Here is a 19,713-nt window from a genome sequence, read left to right as displayed (position 1 = left end):
CACCTTGAGGCGACTGTTTGTTGTGATTTAAATAAAATTGAATCAACCTTTTATAGCAACTGTATACTGTCTAATATAATGACAGTATGAATAGAATAGAATAGAATGCCTTTATTGTCATCATACAGGATGTACAATGAGATTCGAGGGCCACTCCTGTATACTGTCAGTGGGGCATGGAAATCAGCAAAGATAACTTGTGAAATAGTGGGTTATGTCTTGTGAAATTCAGTTGTGGAAATCCACTAAGAGCAATAAACCTCAGAGCAGCAGCAGCACAGGTCAGCTGAGCAGAGCCTGTACACAAATTAAAAACTACTGGAGCTCACATTGGAAATTATAGTAAGTAGTGATTATTTTTTCACATGCAGAGCCACTACAACCAATCTTACCTGCCGACTACCACTTTAATCCCTGACTATACTTGCTGACTATATTTTCTGTTTAGGTTCAGAAGCAAAGTTTTAAAAAAAAAGTCCCTTTAGTCTCTGCAAGCATATCAAAAAAAGTTGAGGTTACAGCAGGATGAATATGTTAGTTTAAATGAATCGGCACTCCTGAGTCATACTAACTGTCAGGATCCTTAAAGCACAGGCTGAGCAGGAGTTTCAGCAATCTAGCTTATTAATCAACCAAAGACCCAGACAGAGTTTTAATTTATTTGAAAGCCTGACTCTTAGCCTTGTCCACCCTAATTGGAAAGCTCAAAAAACTGTCTTATTTGTTGTTATCTATTGTCTACCTGGCTGTTACTCAGAGTTTCTCTCTGATTTCTCAGACTTTTTAATTTCATTTAGTGCTCAGTACAGATAAAATAATTGAGTGGGTGATTTTAACATCCATGTAGATGCTGAAAATGACAGCTTTAACACTGCATTTAATCTATTATTAGACTCAATTGGTTTAAGGATATAGTTCCTCCGCTGTTATCTTCAATGCCATGCGCCAACACAGTGCAGAGCAGCTTCCTAAACTCTACTCCCACAGATTTCAGTGATCTTGTTAATAGTGTCCTCACTGTGTATGACTGGATACTGTAGCGCCTCTGAAACAGAAAGCTTCAAATCAAAGGTGTTTGATTCAGTGGTATAACTCACAAAAACAAAGCAGATAACCTGTAAGCTGGAGAGTAAAGGTCTTTACACACCGGATGTGTAAAATTTGTGCGAATGTTTCGTGTGTTAAAACCACGTCATTTTACAGGACAAATTTGTGGCATTTATTTTTTCGGATCAAGTTAGATTTTTCCAATTTTTGCAATCGAATAAACAGATCTGACCAATCAGACCATTACATTTGGCAACATGAGGTCATATCTCAAAACCTGCATCGATATACGGAATATAGCTATGTGGGAATTGAAAAATTATACTATTTTTCCTCACACACACACACACACACACAGCTAGATGCTGCTCCAGGTCAGTCAAGCCACTGTAATTATCTATCTGCCTCCTCAGATGTGATCCCAGTTAGGCCAACAAGAGCTCAAATTGCCCCACTGATATCCTGATAGTGATCGTGATGCAGCTTCAACTCCTGGATCAAACCATGAAATTCTTCCTGTTGATGCTTTCTCATGAGAGTTGGATGAACCCAGAATATCTGCTTCTTCCTTCTCTTGTTCAGAAACATCAGGACCTAATCACATCATTGCTTGATGTCAATTGCATTTTTTTTCACATTGCATTTTATGAGGACGATTTATTTGCAAAAACATAACGCGTTCGTTGTATATGTAGGTTACACGCATCCGAAAGATTTGGAATTTCATGATGCTTTTTGCAACATTGCCGGTGTGTAAAGGCCTTAGATCTCACTGATTTAGAAGATCTCAGTTTAACCTAGAAAAAGATTTTGTCACTCTATTTAACAAAAAGTACTTTGTAAAGCTAGGACATCTTACTTAAATCAACACTGATTGAAGAAAATAAGAACAACCCCAGGTTCCTTTTCAGCACTGTAGTCAGGCTGACAAAGAGTCAGAGCTCTGTTGAGCCAAGCATTCCTTTAATCTTAAATGGTAATGACTTAATGAATGTCTTCACAAATAAAATTTTAACCATTAGACAAAAAAAAAGCTATAACCATCTCAAAGACATATCATTACCTACAGCTACATAATAATTTTTTTTAGACTCTTTTCTCTCTAATTGATCTTTTTGACTTAACTTCAATAGTTACTTCTTCCAAACCATCAATTATTATACCTTAGTCCTAAAAGACTTCTCAAAGTAGTCTTACAATTAATTAATGCTTTGATCTTAAATATCATCAATCAGTCTCTATTAAGTGACTATGTACCACAGGCCTTTAAGGTGGCAGTAACTAAACCATTACTTAAAAAGCCATTGCTTGATCCAGCTGTCTTAGCTAATTGTAGGCCAATCTCCAACCTTTCTTTTATCAAAAAAAAAAAATCTTGAAAGAGTAGTTGTAAAACAGCTATCTGGTCATCTGCAGAGGAATGGTTTATTGAAAAAGTTTCAGTCAGGTTTCAGAATTCATCTCAGTACAGAAACCACATTAGTGAAGGTTATAAATGATCTTCTTATGGCCTCTGACAGTCAGCTAATCTCTGTGCTTATCACTCTAGCTCTAGGTGCAGCATTTGACACTGTTGATCATTTGCCTCATATCTAAAAGATTCCACTTTTTTCATGTAAATGGTGAGTCTTCTTCACACACTAAAGGGTGTGATAATTATGGGTAGTTAATTAGCTCCATAGGGTTGTGTGTTAGGACCAATTCTATTTACATTGACATGCTTCCCTCAGATAGTGTGATTAGAAGGCATAGCATATTTTTTTCAGTGCTATACAGATGATACCCAGGTTTTTCTATCCATGAAGCCAGATGACACACCAGTTAGTTAAACTGCAGGAATGTGTTAAGAACATAAAGGCATGCTTCTAAATTCAGATAAAAACTGAGGTTATTGTACCTGTAAATCTTAGAAACATGGCATATAACCAGATACATACTCTGGATGACATTGTTGTGGCCTCAAGTAACACTGTGAGGAAGCTTGGAGTCATTTTCAATGCACATATTAAACAAAAATGTAGGTTTGCTTTCTTGCATTGCAATTAGAAACATCCTGTTTTAGAGTAATTCTGAAAAACTAGTTCATGCATTTATTATTTCTAGGCTGGACTATTGTAATTCATTATCATGTCCTAAAAACTCGCAGGGAAGCCTTTAGTTGATCCAAAATGCTGGAGAGAGAGTACTGACGGACTATAAAGTGAGAGCATATTTCTCCCACATTGACTTCTCTTCATTGGCTCCCTGTTAAATTCAGAATTGAATTTAAAATCCTTCTTCTCACACGGTTTTGAATAATCACGGCCCATTCTGCCTTAAAGACCTCATAGTACCTCATCACCCCAGTAGAACACTTCGCTGTCAGACTTCTGGCTTACTTGTCGTTCATAGGGTATTTAAAAGTAGAATGGGAGGCCCCTCTTCTGTGGAACCAGGTCCCGCTTTGGATTTCCTTTCTACTTCTAAGATTCGGCTTGAAACTTTCCTTTTTGTTCAAGTTTATAGTTAGGGCTTGATCAGGTGACCCTGAACACTCCCGTAGTTAAGCTGCAATAGGCCTGGGCTACTGGGGGCTTCCCATGATGCATTGTGTTTCTTCTTCATATACCTCTTTTCACTCTGTGTTTATACACCACTCTGCATTTAATCATTGTTACTCTCTGACTCTCTTCCAAAGCATGTCTTTTGTCCTGTCTCCTTCCCCTTACCCCCAACCAGTCATGTCATATAGCTGCCCCTCCCTGAACTTGGCTTTGTCTTAGATTTCTGTTAAAATGGAGTTCTTCCTGTTAAAAGGGAGATTTTCTTTCCCTATGATCTTGCACTTGATCATAGGGAAGGAAAATCTCCCTCCCTTGTCTGACCTTACAATATAAAATACATTGAAGTGACTGTTGTTGTGATTTGGTGCAGATTGAATTCAATTGAATACTGGATGATGATTCAGTTTAACCTTCCTCTTGAAGGAAATGGTAACATTAAAGTGTGGTAACATAAAATTAGTCCACTGAACCACTGTGTCCTTTTGTTTCTTCATTCTAGAAGTTTGAGTTGTAACTGACTGAATTACCGGTTGAAAAGAAAATGTTTAACTAACATTGTTTTCCTTTCTTTCTCTTCCCCCTAGAGTTATATTCATGGCAGCAGTCAGGCTCAGTTTGTGGCCGAGTCTCACATCATCCTCCTTCTGAGTATCCTTCCTTTAATTAACTTGTTTGTGTTTGTGTATCACATGTTGCAAAATGCTAATCACTCAGAGCAAATTATCTCCCCATGAAATGTCCAACAGCTCATCCTGGCAGCAAATTCCTTTAGATCACCATTTCCTGACACACAACACCTTTGAGACATTTTTATGAAAGAGCCTTCACTTTTGCTTTTTTTTAACTTTTTTTTCTGAACAACAAAGTGTTATCATCCTTGTGCATTCTCCATTAAGAGCCTGTCTGTTGGACTGAAGAAATTCACAATACAAAGACAATAGGTTGTCCTCTTTAACTTCTCCTCCTTGCCTGATTTGTTCCAAATTCCAACCCCTCGTGATAGAGTATGTCTTTGTGTGTTTGTGCGTATTTACTTGTGGACTTGTTTGGCAGTATAGATTTTTCTGTTTGTATTTGTCTACTTCTGTCTGCTTGTATATCCATGCATACTTGCACTGGGGCTTCTGTATGTGTGTGGGTAATGATACTTTTCATTCCTAGCTGTTCTGTTTGTCCCCATAGGAAATAGTAGGTCCAAGGTCACACCTGCTGCAATGCTATTTTTATTTATCCATGGTCACACAGTTTATTTTTTTATTTTGTGCCGATCTGATTACACCTAAATGAAACAGACACACCTGCTGAAATGCTAACATATCGGCCTTTTCTGTCCATGCAGGTGGTGTGAACACATTTTATATCATCATGGAAGAAATTTCCTTGCTTGCTTGTTTAATCTTGCTTAATCCTTAATATATGCATGCAGAAACATTTAGTTACCACATGCTGATCAGAAGGTCGGCGGTTCAATTCCTGGCTTCTCCAGACTGCATGCCAATGTATGCTTGGGCAAGATACTTAACCTCCAACGCAAGTGTTGGAGTGTGAATGTGTGTGAATGTTAGATAATAAAAAGCACTTAGCTCAGTTAATCATGGAAGTACTCGTATGAATGGGTGTGAATGGGGTAAATGTAAACGTGTTGTATAAGCGCTATATAAGAACTAGTCAATTTACCATTTAAATGAACAACAAAAAAATAGAATCATATAAATATACGGTATATCAAAAGGGGCTGATCTATAGAGCAATGGAGGCTGTTCCTCTTTCACTTTTAATAGACAAAAGGTGAATTGGTTGAAAGTATCTATCTAAATTAACTATTAAAGAGTCTTAGCAACATTTGCTAATTGCCTTTTCTTTCATCTTTGAAAAAAAATCCATTCTTCATATTCTGATTGGAATGCTTTAACAGCAACATTCTAGTCTAATATTGGCCTATTATTGGCCAAAATACATATAGCTTTCCAGCAAAGGATGTCCTCACTAGCCATAGATAGATAGAGAGACATCAAAGAATTTAAGGGTATTATCCAACTTATTTGAATTGTGGTTCTGAGAGGGCTTTTTCTGAAATATTTCTAAGTCCTTCAGGCAGCTACTGTATAGTTAATGTACTTCTTATTTCATCAGTTTAAGCTAACCTTCAAACATGCATGATGTTTGTTGCTATAGACTGCTGAGGATGTAGGATGCCTGCAGGAAAAGGAACCAGTGTTTGTTTTTATAGATACATTTCTGACCTGCTGCAGGGCATAATGGTAATGGTAACATTATATCATTAATGGTGGAACTATATTTGTTATCATAGCTTTTTTGTGACACTGTGGCAAAACTCCTTACAACCACTCAAACTACCACAGACTATGATTTTGCTCCATTGCTGTACATAGAAATTGTTCTTGTCTTTTTGTCACACCAGCAATGTCATGTCCTTTACCTCAACATCAAGAGGATACCTTAGTTTTTCCTCTGTATGTTCCCATGTGGCAGTCTTTGTTTGTGTACCCCATCAGGCTTTGCTTAGTTATGTGCATTTGTATGCAGAGCATGCTGGAGAGAAGAATCTGTAATTAGGCCCTAAGCCATGTGAGGCTGTGCTTGAAGTGATTTCAAAACAGCTCAGGTGTTGAGTGGAGAAATGTTTGCTTCTGTAATATGTGTTCACAATATTATGTGAATTGTTCACAGTTAAATGTTAGTTACCTTTTTTCACAAGTCATATAGGTAGTTATCTAAAAACTCCATCAAAATACACACATGGCACTAACAGCTGCCACAGAATTACTATTTGCAGTTAGGATTAAATTGATTTGTGTTTCTGCAGCTGTGTGATATTAGTGAATTTCACTTTTTTCATAGTATACAGAAGCACACATCATGACTGGTATTTAACAAATGCTTGATATTTTATCATTTTATTTAGTAAACAAATTTTGTTTCTTGTTTATTAGATTTTTGAAGTGAATACTTTTTACATTCATATTTGTGTATTTGTTTATTCATTTTTTCTATGCACAGTTTTTATGGCCACATAGTATTTAAACAGGCTTAACTATCTGAATAATCAAACATGTTTTTATAATTTTGTCTGTCTGAAATGTAGACTTTAAGCTTGATTTTGTGGTCCAAACAAGAATACTGCATTAAGCGTTGCAATATTATAGACATTTTTTACATAGTCCCTCACTTATAACAGGAGATTTGGGCAAATTAACACATTTGTAGCTAAACTCCATCTTGCATGGGATCACACAGCTACAACACAAGTAACTTTATTGTGGTATACTGTAATTCTTTTGACTTTATCTTGAGTATTTAGTTTTCTTTTTTGCTAAATGTATATATTTTAAACTTAGACTTATCTAAAACTGACAATAAAATAATTATTGATGTAGCTTCACAATTCTCATGTCATTTTAGTCCCCCAAAGAATCAATGTAAACACAACTAATCTGTAGGAAAGCAGGTAACCTACAAAAAGTCTTTTTCTCCTGTTAAGAAAGGGGGCAGATCTTTTCTAATTTTGTGAATGTAATCACACTCTTTAATCATTTATTTTTTCATTTTTGTTCTCTGTGCCGCATTAAGATTTTTGCTGGGTTTGAGTTCTTTGGCAATTTGAGTCGCTGTAGCCCCAGAGCTAACTATAGCACAGCTAGAGATGAGAGAATATGACATTTATTTTCTTTCAAATGAAAGAAAAAAAAAATCTGCCAGCATAGTCTAAACATCAGAAAATCTTTTCAATATTTATTTTTAAGATTTTTTTTCCTTTTTGATATACATTTTTATTAGCCTTGTTCTCCAATTTTTTTTAATGCACACAAGCACTTCTCAAGCAATATAATGCCTGCTTAACTAAAGAAGTTAAAAAAGCAAACATTATAAAAAGTGCATTGTATGGTGTTTTACATGTTCTGCCATTCACTAATTAGTATAGGCCAGTCTATTTATTGCTGTATGTGAACAAGGTTAGCATTAGTTTAGTGTTCTCCGGTCATGTTGAAAGTGGGAAATAATCTCCAAAAATAAACTACCAAATTCAAATTTAACATATGGCATGATTTCCAGTCCTTGTATCTTGCTTCACCTTCTATCACTCCACTACCAAAACACCAAATGAGAAGGATGGTGTTCCACACCCATTTAGACACAAAGCCAAGGAACAGTGAAGCTTTTCTTGATGTGTATGGTGGCCCAACACCTTATTAAAACACTTTAAGTTGATTTTCCCTTCTTGCTATCGTTTGCAGTGATAATGTGTTTAAAAAACAAACAAACAGAACCATTTATTTGCATTTAAAACCAGAGTTTGCCACCAACAGCAATGAAACTGTTGATGTGACATCACCATCCCATGTGGGCTTCTGAAAAATAATTTAATCATTTAAAAATCATTTTTGAGGATTTTTCAAGGTTAAGGCACAACTGACATATGCCACTTTAAAAAATATATATATATTGCCACCTGCTTTATTGCCCTACAAGATAATAACACACTACCTGTCAATGATTAAAAGTTTGGTTTGATTTTGTTAACTTCATATTGCCATGTGCTCTTTTGCCCTACAAGATAATAGCATTTTACCTGTGAATGACTTAATAACAACTTTCTGTGTACTGAAATAAAGTTTCCCAATTGACTTTTAAGTTTTCTGTTATGTTATAAACTGTTCTGTTTTCTGTTGTGCTATACACAGTCATACACTGTTACCTACAGTCATCAAACAAAATGTATATGTTTGGAAATCATACTGAATGCATAACCTTTTATTTTAATTTCCAGCCATTCTTCCTCAGTCATTATGGTCTTCTAGTTTCTTTCTTTTCTTGTATGCAAGTCTGTTTCCTTGACAACCTTGCCCCAGATGCTGCAATCACCATGGGGATGGTGCTTCTCAACGAAGCTGCCACCTCCAAGGGAGATGTTGGCAAGAGAAGGAGTAAGTTGAGATGTTTTTTTTTTAGCTTTTTTACTTGTAGTAAGAATGACTTAGTAACTAGGAAGCTATTTATTCTTGCAGCACCCAGTGCATGCATCAAAATCAGTCTTTAAAAACGTATTAGGAGTGCTGGAGAATTTAAAAAAAATAAAAATAAAAAAGCAAAACCTTTTATCAGAAAGACACAAACACACACACACACAGTGGAGAAGACAGGGAAACTGGTTAGATTTGAGGGATGGATGAACGCAGCTCAAGTAGAGAGACACTTTGAGAAAATTCTCCAGAGTTTATGCAACTGTAGACTGGGGTGTTAGTTTTATCATGACTCAAAGCATACTGCCAAGAGAATGCGTCTGACTATCTTTGACTATTTTTATTAGCTCAAGCAGCTCTGAAAGTGACAAATGCTTGTTTTGCTCTCAAGATAATCACTGAGATGATCGCTCACCTCCCACTATAACTGCTACTGAATACAATGCAACTTTGGCATGCTAACACACTTTTTGTTTTCTTTATGGTACACCTTAAATCAAATCTATTTCAGGTATTACTAATAAGCTTGGAAAGTTAATTTTCTTTGTAGATAGGAACTTAATTCATGCAAAGATGTTCTTAATCTACATGAATCTCACATAAACAGAAACTAATGGAAATGCTAATCGAATCCAGCTGGATCCAAGTATGATTTTTGCAATTAACAATGGGGGTGAATAATACTGATAATTACTGAATTTACACTCAGTCTGTCTGGAATTAACATCAAATTTACTAAGCAGCAACGAATTATGCAGCCACCAACTATGCAGTTTGCAAGGAAAGGAGTTTAATGCCATAGTTCAGTTATGGCCTTAAAGTTAAAACATATTAATTCAAGAACTATTAAAAGTACTGTAATGGTAAACACTTTACTGAAATTATATGTTAGTATTTAATTAAAGTAAAATTAATATAAGTAAAATACCAACAAGAAGTCACAGAATCATGCTCAGAAAAAATTCTCACAGCAAGCAATGCAGTGCAACCATTAAGAGCACAGGTGATACCAAAGCAGGTTCAAATCTATTTCTGTTCAAGTTTATTTATATTGCACCAATTCAAAATGACAGGTGAAGACCATACAATATTGGAGTGAGAATCCCAACAATTAGACAGTGTCTGTGAGTGTAACCGGTGGCTTCTTCTTCCTCTGCGTTGTGTTGATTAATAGTGGGCCGGACCACCGACATATTTTGGAGGGAATCTCCGTGTATTCACTGACAAAGTAATAATAAAACAACACATTCCGGTTAGTGATCGATCACTCTAAGCCTTGCTCCCGCTGAATGCAACAGGAAAAAGGGGAGAGTGAAGCGCGAAACTGCTCCTTATAAAGGAGTTGTCCCAGAAAACCAAACGTAGGGGTACAGAAGACAATAAAAAACGAAAGGTTCCGCACACCAACCAGAGTTATAGAATTACATCAGTAAGCTAAATAAAAAAATTTTGTGGAATTCTATATAACTAAACATGAAAATAACAGATAAAGACAACTGTAAACTGTAAACACTATTAACAAAGAATTGGCATTATTACACGTGTAAGTACTCTGCAACAGTGGAAATTAAGAACTCCCTTTTAACAGGAAGCTTCTTCAGTAGAACCAAGTTGGAGCTGCCATCTGCTGTAACCAGCTGGCAGGGTGAGGGGGAAAAAAGAGAGCATAGAGAGATGAGGACAAAACACAAACTGTGTCAGAGAAAAGTTACTGGATAATAAATATGTGGGGAATGGAATAATTAATAAATAAGTCTGGTGTCGTTCTTGATTCTGGACACTGTAGCCAAATGATAAATAAAATAATCTCACACTTTGCGTTAGTTAGAGGCTGATGGCAGAAAAGTAGTCACTTTACTGAACACCTTTAAGGTAATTGTTGGATGACAATTTGTAACTCGTTATGCAAGGTTTCGGTAACCATAGCTATGATGGCTATGCTTAATCTGTTAGTTTTAAGCATAGCCACCATAGGGTAACCAATTGGTTTTGGACTCTGGATTTTGAAGCCTAAACAGTAGTGTTTTGGCTGCAATATGTTAGTTTTTTGTTTTTTTGTTGTTGTTGTTGTTGTTTTTTTAAATACTAGTTACTAGATTTTGATGAAGGGTGGAGTGCTGAGTTGTCATCTAATTTTAGTAAGCTTGCTTAGTAAGCTGATTTTATAAACTGTACAGGTGCAACACACAGAAACACAAATCTGCTATTTACTGGTAACAGACGAGTAAAAAAAAAAAAACAACTGAAGAACAGACTCATTAAACGCTGTATACCACACAGCTATCAATACTATTTGTCTCTCAATTCTATTAAATATGCTTCAAACAGCTCCAGAGAGCACCAACTTCAGTTACCAGGCTATGAACCCACTTTTTAATGCAGTAAAAGCAATAAATGTATCACAGTTGACTCACTTTTGCAGCCAACCTCAAGTGGCTATTAGAGGAACTGGTGTTTTTGGCACTACATGATAATGTTTGCTTCACTTTTCACCCCTTTGGGTTTTTTTGCTTGGTGTGTATACATAATTTTTTGAAGATGGGTGTGGACTGAGAACTCACTGGCATCTGATTATTTTTAATCAGGGTGATGATACATTTGGGTTGGTATGGTACTGTGAATCTTTAGGTTGTGACACATTTCATCATTGCAGATTCAAGGTGGTCACTTGAGTATACCAATTCCATAATAAATATATGTACATATTGTTAATTCTACTCATTGCTTCATTCTAGCACGTGCATTTGCTTAAATGTGCATATTAAATTGATGATAATATGAAAGTAATTTACATGTCACTTTTCTGTTTTTCAGCAGTCCTCTTAATATTTACACCTGCAATAAAATTTCAGATACAGCTCTCCATCTCTGTTGCTTATTGTACCAGACTGTATGCTTAAACTGGTTTTCACATCAGAAAATTAGTGTAAGCCTCTAAACAGTCCTTAATATTTTAGAAGGGTTTGAGCATAATTTCTAGATTATCATGGGAGGAGATGGATATTAGATGACCTGTCTGGTAATTACCTCAAACACATAGACATGGTTACACACTAGGGGATTTAATTAGAGTTAATGTGATGATGAACCCACTCAATAAGTGTTTCACTTGTCTTTGTGAGACCCCATATTAAATGATCTCTCTAAAATATCTAAAGGAAAGAATATTACCTATGAGTACTCCTTTAGATGTTAAAGCTTGGAAATGAAAAAGCCATTATCTTTTAAACAACATCAAGACTTGTTTTTCACTATCAGACTAAACAAACACATGCCAATATACATACATACATACAGAGGCACACATGTGTAGGTGGTACACATAATTATCACCTATGTAATGGTGACATATATCATGTGCACAGTGCAGAGGACTCCATAATTTTCCATCACTATTTTTAGTATATCAGCTATTTCAATTCAGCCTCTTTTGTAGAAATGCTACCTGCTAATTTACATAAATTAAAGGAAACACACCATGTAGATTACATTATTATGCAGTGCAAGCATTTTAATGCTTCCAGAAACTTTCTACATAATATACAGAGATAAACACATATGCCTGGATTAAGCAAGAAATTTTATTCTACCATACACACTATTGTCCTGGGAAAGACGCGTGCAAAAAATGGAAGTAGGAAGTAGTGGTGTCTGCAACAGAGATCATACGTTCTGTTTCTCAAGAAGGGAGTTAATGGAGGTGCAAAATCCCTATTTTGCTATATGATGGATTGAGATGTGTTCAAGGAGAGAGAGGGGAAAAATGGAAACCAGTACAGGAAATGGCGAGATCAAGAGAAAACAAAATACAATTAGAGACGTCTTTAAATTAAGGCAACACAAACAAAAATCCCCATATTGCTCTGGTAAAAGTCAACATGTGACATAATATAGTACAGGATCTCAAAAAAATTGAAAGGCAGTAGTGAAATATCATTTAGCCACCCACAGGATATGATCCCAAAATGCAAGTCTTAAGAAAACTGATTTTGCCAGGATTTTAAGAAAAAAAACAAAGCAGCTTCATTAAATTGGTTATTTTCTTCATATGTAAGTCAAATATACAAAATACAATAAAGCAGTTTTGTTTTTCACAATAGAATAAAAATCATTACAAAAGAACCAAGGTAAAACAACAGTTGGCCGCCCAGTAGCCATTAGGGGACAATTCACTGAGCCAAGAATTTAAGGCAACCTCTTCGTCATCTTCCTTTTTTTTTCATGCCTCGCCCTAAGCACTCCAGTGACACCAGTTGGTGGTTGGTAACTTTTAAATGATAATCCCTATTTAAGAAGATTAGACTTTTTTTGGTTTCCTTGGATTAAACCAAGTTTAGCTTTGCGTTTTTTCCAAAGCTATGAGTTTAACCACTTGACTGAAAAGATGATTTTTGGGGGGTTGGGTGGGGAGAGTTGATTTTCCTTCTTTTAGCTGCGACCTTTGCTGCCTTTAGGGGTCGCCACAGCAGATCATCTGCCACATGAAAAGAATGTGCTATTAAATTAGTATACCACCACTTTGTTCTAATAGCAACAAGGAAACAATCTGTCATTCAGTCCACATGTTTGTGCACAACTTGGTCACCCATGTTATCCCACCGTGATTTTGCAGTGCACTTCTTTGGTTTTCAGTTAGCTGAGGTAAGTTAGGGACCATTGCACTGCTGCAGTATCAATGCTTCTTTTCAAAAAACTAGGAGCATGTAGCATGTTTCTGAAGAATGAAGTGGTTTCATTGTAGTAAGTTTGGTGCAGATGTCCAGAGTAGTAAACTATCCCCAGATTGCATTCCTCCCATCATCACACCTTTATTTCTGGGAGTGATAGTAGTATCAGTCTCTCTATTTGTCTCTTCACATATACCCTTTTGTCACTTTCACAAGTCAAACTTGGAATTATCCATATATAATATAGATAGGGCATTGTTCATTATTTGGTTTGAAATGCTGGTCTTGGCCCAGCTCAAATGTTTGCCCCCAGTAAAGAATATAATGAGCAAAAAAGTGATTACTGTGAACCAGACTTGTCTTTTCTGTCTTGGTTTGTTGTAAAATCAATGACTGGTGTGCAATTGTATCTGCAGATGGAGTCACTTCACAGTTTATTCTTTGATTAGCAATTGGCTGCAGAAAACATGAGGAACCATTTAGTTTTACAATCTATTCATTTCGTCCCCCTAATTAAATAGGCTTAACTTAATGTTTATTGGCTTCCTCTTGCTTGGGAAATGTAAATTTATTTTTACCATGCCAATATATTGTGATTTGAATTGAGCTAAGTCATACAGTCAAAAGAGGGATTACCACCTTTGTCACTGAGGGAAATCATTCAGCTTAAACAACTTGTCATTTCGCCAAGGTCATAAATCACTTGGCATACTTGCGTGCCCTGTGTGTGTCATTATCCGTGGATGCATACTAAGATCTCTGTCATAATTGATGAGGTAAGGGAAATGCATCCCTTTCCACTTAATGAAGAAACACAGACGTTCTGATGCTCCCACACTTGCATATGTGGATGTTGCAACCCAGAAAGCACAAGGGCATAGACAGTCTCTGTGCAGACACTGTCAAATATATACATCATTCTCAGTTAAATCACTTGGTAGAACATTTTTGTATTACAATACTTCCAACATTTTCTTCAATTAGGCATCAGAATAACCCTTATTTGACCCAAAGGGGACATGAGGTAGAGGGGGTTCTCCACTGGCAGTTCAGTTCCTACCCTCTCCACATATTAAATTGTGTGTGTGCGCATGTGTGTGTGACAGAGAGACAGAATGAGAAACACAGTATCAAGTTTTTGTATAACTAAGGTTAAAAGACACTAAGTACCTTTAAGTACCCAATATTTACACTGTAGCAGATGCCATTTTGTCTTCAGTGTTTTGAATATGTAGTACACACTGAGTGACTGTGGTCGACTAGGTCTTCAGTGTGCAATCCCAGTTTTAAAAAAAGTCGGGACATTTTGTAAAATGTAAAAAAAAAAAAAAAAAAAAAAAGAATCCAATAATTTGGAAATCTAAAACCCATATTTTATTCACAATAAAACACAGAAAACATATCTATCATATCTATTCTGAGAGATATCGGCAGATTCTCAGACTCTTTTGATTATATTATGTACTGTAGATGATGAGTATTTAGTTTCTTCATAAGTTTATGTTGAGGAACATTTTTACATTTGTTTTTTGCAGATTGATGAACCTCTGCACATCTTTACTGTCGCTTGGGCATGCATGCTCATTCCCTTGGTCTTTATCTTAGTTATTTACACACACACACACACACACACACACACACACACACACACACACACACACGCGCACACACACACACACACAATCCACCCCGTGTGAGAACAAGAACATATCTCGCTATTTAGTCTCCAGGAGAGGTACTCATCCTAATCCCTGATTAACAATATCAGTCGGTGGTGACAGTTTAATTTAACACAGTACTTCTCAGGGATTAGCACTGCATGAGGGTGTGCATACACTTATACACCAGCACATACAGTGACAGACAATTCTCTGGCAGATAAAAGGTCATGCTTATGCATTTCACATTAGAATAGCTAGGAAATAAGATGATAATGGCTTCAAACATAATTTTCTGTAACACAGCAGGGTCATGGGAAAGAGACAGTAACCCTAACACATGCATGAAGGGAATATTTTTAAAGAAAAAGAAAAGGTGACTTTTTTTTTCTTTCATAATAATGAGACAGGTAGTGTTTTATGTATTTTCTAGTAACATTCTATTATAATTTTATGTTACCATTGAAATGTGTGTATAATTTGCTCATAAATTTGTGCTTGTATCTGTACCTGTCCATCTAACTACCAACATGCAGATAACAGGATGCTTTTACTGTGTGCCAAGTCTAAATCATGTAAGCATATTCAGTTTGAATAGAGATCAAAGAAAGAGTTGCATCAGTGGTTATAATGGGTGTGAAATGATTGAAATGAATGCCTTTAGCCAAGAAGGAAAAAAAAAAATCTCAGGCCATTTTCTAATTATTATTAGGACTATTTTGGGGTGACTGTATATCCCACAGTTTGAAAATGTGTTAGCATCAACTGTAGTTATAGTAATGTAAGATTAAGCTGTCACTTTCTTTGTGTATTAAATTATCCTTAATGCTGCTGTTGCACAGCCCTTCTAACCTGTAACGTAGAACAACAGTCTGTGTTTGTCTTCTTGCAGTCATCTGTCTGGTTGGCCTTGGCCTGGTGGTGTTTTTCTTTAGTTTCCTGCTCTCCATCTTCAGGTCCAAGTACCATGGATACCCCTACAGGTAACCATAGCAACCACACACCACTGTACAAAAGATTCCATCAGAGCTCAACAATTATTCAAATACAATATACAAGCAAACAATGAACCTTAAAATCACTGAAGCTGACACAAAAATCACTGCACAGTTTTTGCAGACACTGAAAAAAATCTGAGCCAACACCAAACACAGAGCCAAAGATTCAGTCACAGTCAGTATGTTGAATAGTATTCTTACCTAAATAGTTAGAAGTAATGGGTCCCTTGTGGATTTTTTATTTTTCCAAAGGGTTTTGTGAACACATTTTTACATCCAAACCTATAGTCTATTCAACCAACAGCACTTTGGTTCTACTTTGAGCTAAAGGTCACCACAGTATAATAGATTTAATGCTTGACAGAATATTCCACAAGTCTTCAGAGCCTGGATCCAATTTATCCCTGTTTGAGCAGCTTTAAAACATTACAGCAACCAAAACCCCTACCTGCTGAAACTCACCTCTGGACCTGGAAGGGATTCAGAATGTTAAGGGGTCTTCATTAGGGCAGACAATTTACAATAATAGAGGCTCGAACCCCTTTGTGCTTTAAAAAGGACCAAATTATAGTTTTCAGTGGATGGGTATAAAATATAATTCTTGTTTACAGACTCTGGTATGAAACTGGTAAATCTGGTCTGTAATTGCTGAGACTTTATCCCTAAATTCTAGAAGTTGTCCTGTGATTGATTTTAATTATTTTGAAAAGGTGTAATAAATAAACTAAATCCAAATGCAAATAATCTTTACTCTGTTTTCAATAAAGATGGTCTAATGAATTTTATGAACTGAGAAGATGATCTTCTTGTTAAATTTGCTGCCAGCATAATTTTTCAAAGTAGTGCAAACAGGAGCATCTTTGCCACTGTGTTGCAATGTTGCTGCAAAACCTGTATTGTATATCTGCAGGATTCTAACCAGCAGTTGATGGCCTGGCACTATGCCAGGCTGAGGTACTGTTGTACCAAGCTGAGAATTTCACCAGTTTGCTATTGGAACTGTTCGCTATAATTATCACACTTAGCAAGCAGGCGCAGCTATTAGCACTAGCAAGCAGTCATCCAATAGCCAGGGGACACCCCACCACCACCACCACCACCACCAGTCATCTGATACCACCAGGCTTTTTTTTTCGAGCTAGATCCCTGATCTGTCCTTTAGCAGTAATGTACCTTTACAAATGTGCATGGTACTGTTGCAATTTGTATTAGTGATCCCCCTACCATCATAGATGTTAACTTTTGAAATTTGTGTTGATAACAATCCAGAGAGACTCTCGTGTCATTAGTCTGGGCAATGTGCAATCCATGATTTCCAAAAGGAATTTCAAGTTTAGTTTTGGTTTAGACCACAGGAAAGGCTTTCATTTTGCTTCAGTCCTTCTTAAACGAGCTTATGCACAGAGAAGGCAGCAGCATTTCCTGATCTTGATTATATTTGGTGGAGTGCTATGGTACAGTTTTAACTTGGATTTGTGGATGAAGCAATGAACGACATTCACTGACAATAGTTTCTTGAACCCGTTCAGTTATTTCAGCTACAGAATTGTGTGTTTTTAATACTGCGGTGTCTGAGGGCCTAAAGATTGCAGCCGTTCAAGACTGATTTGGGGGCCTTATCTCTTGCATGTAGAGATTCCAATTCAAATTCCAATGTTACCATTAAGAAAGGTTACGGTCAGATTTAGCATGAGTTTTAAAGATTCTCAATTTCAGAGTTGGGTATGTTTGCCTCTGTCATTGTTGGGATCATTACATCCTGTAATGTAGAAGCAGACGGTACCATCTCTAAACTCAGCTTGTGCAGAGTGCCACATATTGCATACTTAAATTGCTGGTACTTAGATTTGTTTGTGACTTTGATAAACAAAAATGCATCTTCAAGAAACGTTTCTTGTTTACATGCTTCCAGAAACAGTTTGCACTTGAAATATGTATTTTTCCTTTTGGCTTTGTGTTGCACAAAATGTTTTTGTGTAAAACAAGCTGAGACAGAAGAAAAAAAATACTTAAATTCATATCCCTTCCTTATTTTTTTTTCCCTCCTCTTCTTTGTATCTCTCTGCTTTCCTTCTCTACTTCTTTTAATCTGTCGCTGTCTCACAGCTTCCTTATTAAGTGAAAAAAAAAAAAAAAACACAGCAGAGGCAGCCAGAAGAAGATGGCGAAGATGTGGTAGGTGAGAAGAAGAGGAGTTGAGAACATACTTGAAGAGGAGGCAGTGTCACTACTGAGTCTAAAGTGCATGGTCTGGTTACTATTTGTGTATGTGTTGTTTTTTTTGTTTTTGTTTTTTTAATCAACTGCTACCATTAAATATTCTAGCTGAATAAGAATTGGTTGTCCCTTCATACACTGGAAAATAAAGACAAGATTTGGCATGTTCTTGTATCTTTATTTTTGTGTGGGTGTGTAAACTGACCAGTGACAGTGTAAGCTGAGCTGATACATTTGACATATTGTTTTAAACATGAATTGAACCTTTCTTATGAAAAGGTGTTACACATGAAGCTGGAAATTAAAGTATTGTGGTGGGTTGGTGGGGAAAAATGGGGGCAAAATCTCTAGTTCAATATTTCTAACTAAATGACTTACACTCACTAGCCACTTTAATACTTCACCTTGTAAGTATTTAGTAGGACCTCCTTTTGCTTTCAGAACTACCTCTATTCTTCATGGCATAGACTCAGGGTGTGAAAAACATTTCTCAGAGATTTGGGTCCATATTGCATGATAGCATCACACATAATGTGAATTTCCCATTCCACCACATCCCAAATGTGCTCTATTGGTTTGAGATCTGGTGACTATGGAGGTTGTTTAAGTACATTGAACTTATTGTCATGTTCACAAAACCAGGTTGAGATGATTTGAGCTCTGTCACGGTGTGTTATCCTGCTTGAAGCAGCCATTAGAAAATGTGTACACTGTGGTCATAAAGGAATGGACATGGTCAGCAACAATGCTCGGGTAGGCTCTGTTATTTACATGATGCTGAATTGAAACTAATGGTACAAAGTGTGCCAAGAACACACACGATCAGCAGCTTAAGTGTGTATCCATGCTTTCATGTTCTTTATGCCAAATTCTTACACTAAAATTTGAATGTCACGGCTTCAACACTCATTGGAAATCAAGAGTCATCAGACCAGGCAATGTTTTTGCAGTCTTCTGTAGTCCAATTATGGCGAGCCCCTGTGAACTGTAGCTTCAGTTTCCTGTTCTTAGTTGACAGGAGTGGTACCAGTTGTAGTCTGCTGCTGCTTTAGGCCATCTGCTTTAAGGGTCAATGTGCATTCAGAGATGCTCTTCTGCATCTCTGGTCATAAAGAGTGGTTATTTGTGAATTAATCTTGCCTTTCTATCAGCTTGAAGCAGTCTGGTAATTCTCCTCTGGCATCAGCAAGGTGCTGTCACCCAGAGAACTGCTGCTCACTGGATATTTTCCCTTAATCGCACCATTCTCTGTAAACTTTGGCTGATTAGATATTTGCGTTAACGAGCAGTTGAACAGGCGCACCTAATAAAGTAGCCAGTGAGTGTATGTTTATGGTGATGATAAATTATTTAACATTATTTAACTTGTGTAATACTACATTGATTAATATATGCACACATGGAGATTCATAAATCCAGTCGTTTACAACTGATGCCATAGGGCTTTCTGAATTATGGCTTTTGTTGGTAGCTTTCAAGTTTCCACCATGAAACTCCAGCTGTGTAGCTGCAATACATTTTCTTAGATCAAGATGAAAATATGTCATTTAACTGTTCGGTTATCTCTAAATATTCATGTATGTATCTGTAAAATGCTGGCT

At 36.5% G+C, this 19,713-nt stretch overlaps 1 protein-coding gene across 2 annotated transcripts in view; it reads left to right on the top strand.

The window, feature by feature from the left end:
- tusc3 (tumor suppressor candidate 3) overlaps nucleotides 1-18,276 on the top strand; it is an 83,624-nt gene extending 65,348 nt beyond the window's left edge. Inside the window, exons 7-10 of one of the 2 annotated variants that reach the window (XM_030741686.1) lie at nucleotides 4,175-4,238; nucleotides 8,462-8,536; nucleotides 15,790-15,880; nucleotides 18,002-18,276. In XM_030741686.1, the coding sequence (XP_030597546.1) occupies nucleotides 4,175-4,238; nucleotides 8,462-8,536; nucleotides 15,790-15,880; nucleotides 18,002-18,017 (246 nt within the window). In that variant the 3' untranslated portion in view covers nucleotides 18,018-18,276. Of the gene's footprint in view, nucleotides 1-4,174; nucleotides 4,239-8,461; nucleotides 8,537-14,774; nucleotides 14,859-15,789; nucleotides 15,881-18,001 lie in introns of those variants that run through there. The other variant, XM_030741694.1, reaches the window with a different exon arrangement.
- Nucleotides 18,277-19,713: the final 1,437 nt, after the last annotated feature.

The sequence above is a fragment of the Archocentrus centrarchus genome, chromosome 1 (assembly GCF_007364275.1).
Source record: "Archocentrus centrarchus isolate MPI-CPG fArcCen1 chromosome 1, fArcCen1, whole genome shotgun sequence".
Classification (NCBI taxonomy): Eukaryota; Metazoa; Chordata; class Actinopteri; order Cichliformes; family Cichlidae; genus Archocentrus; species Archocentrus centrarchus.
Note: the sequence above shows the minus strand (reverse complement) of the source record. Positions and strands in the feature narration are given on the sequence as shown.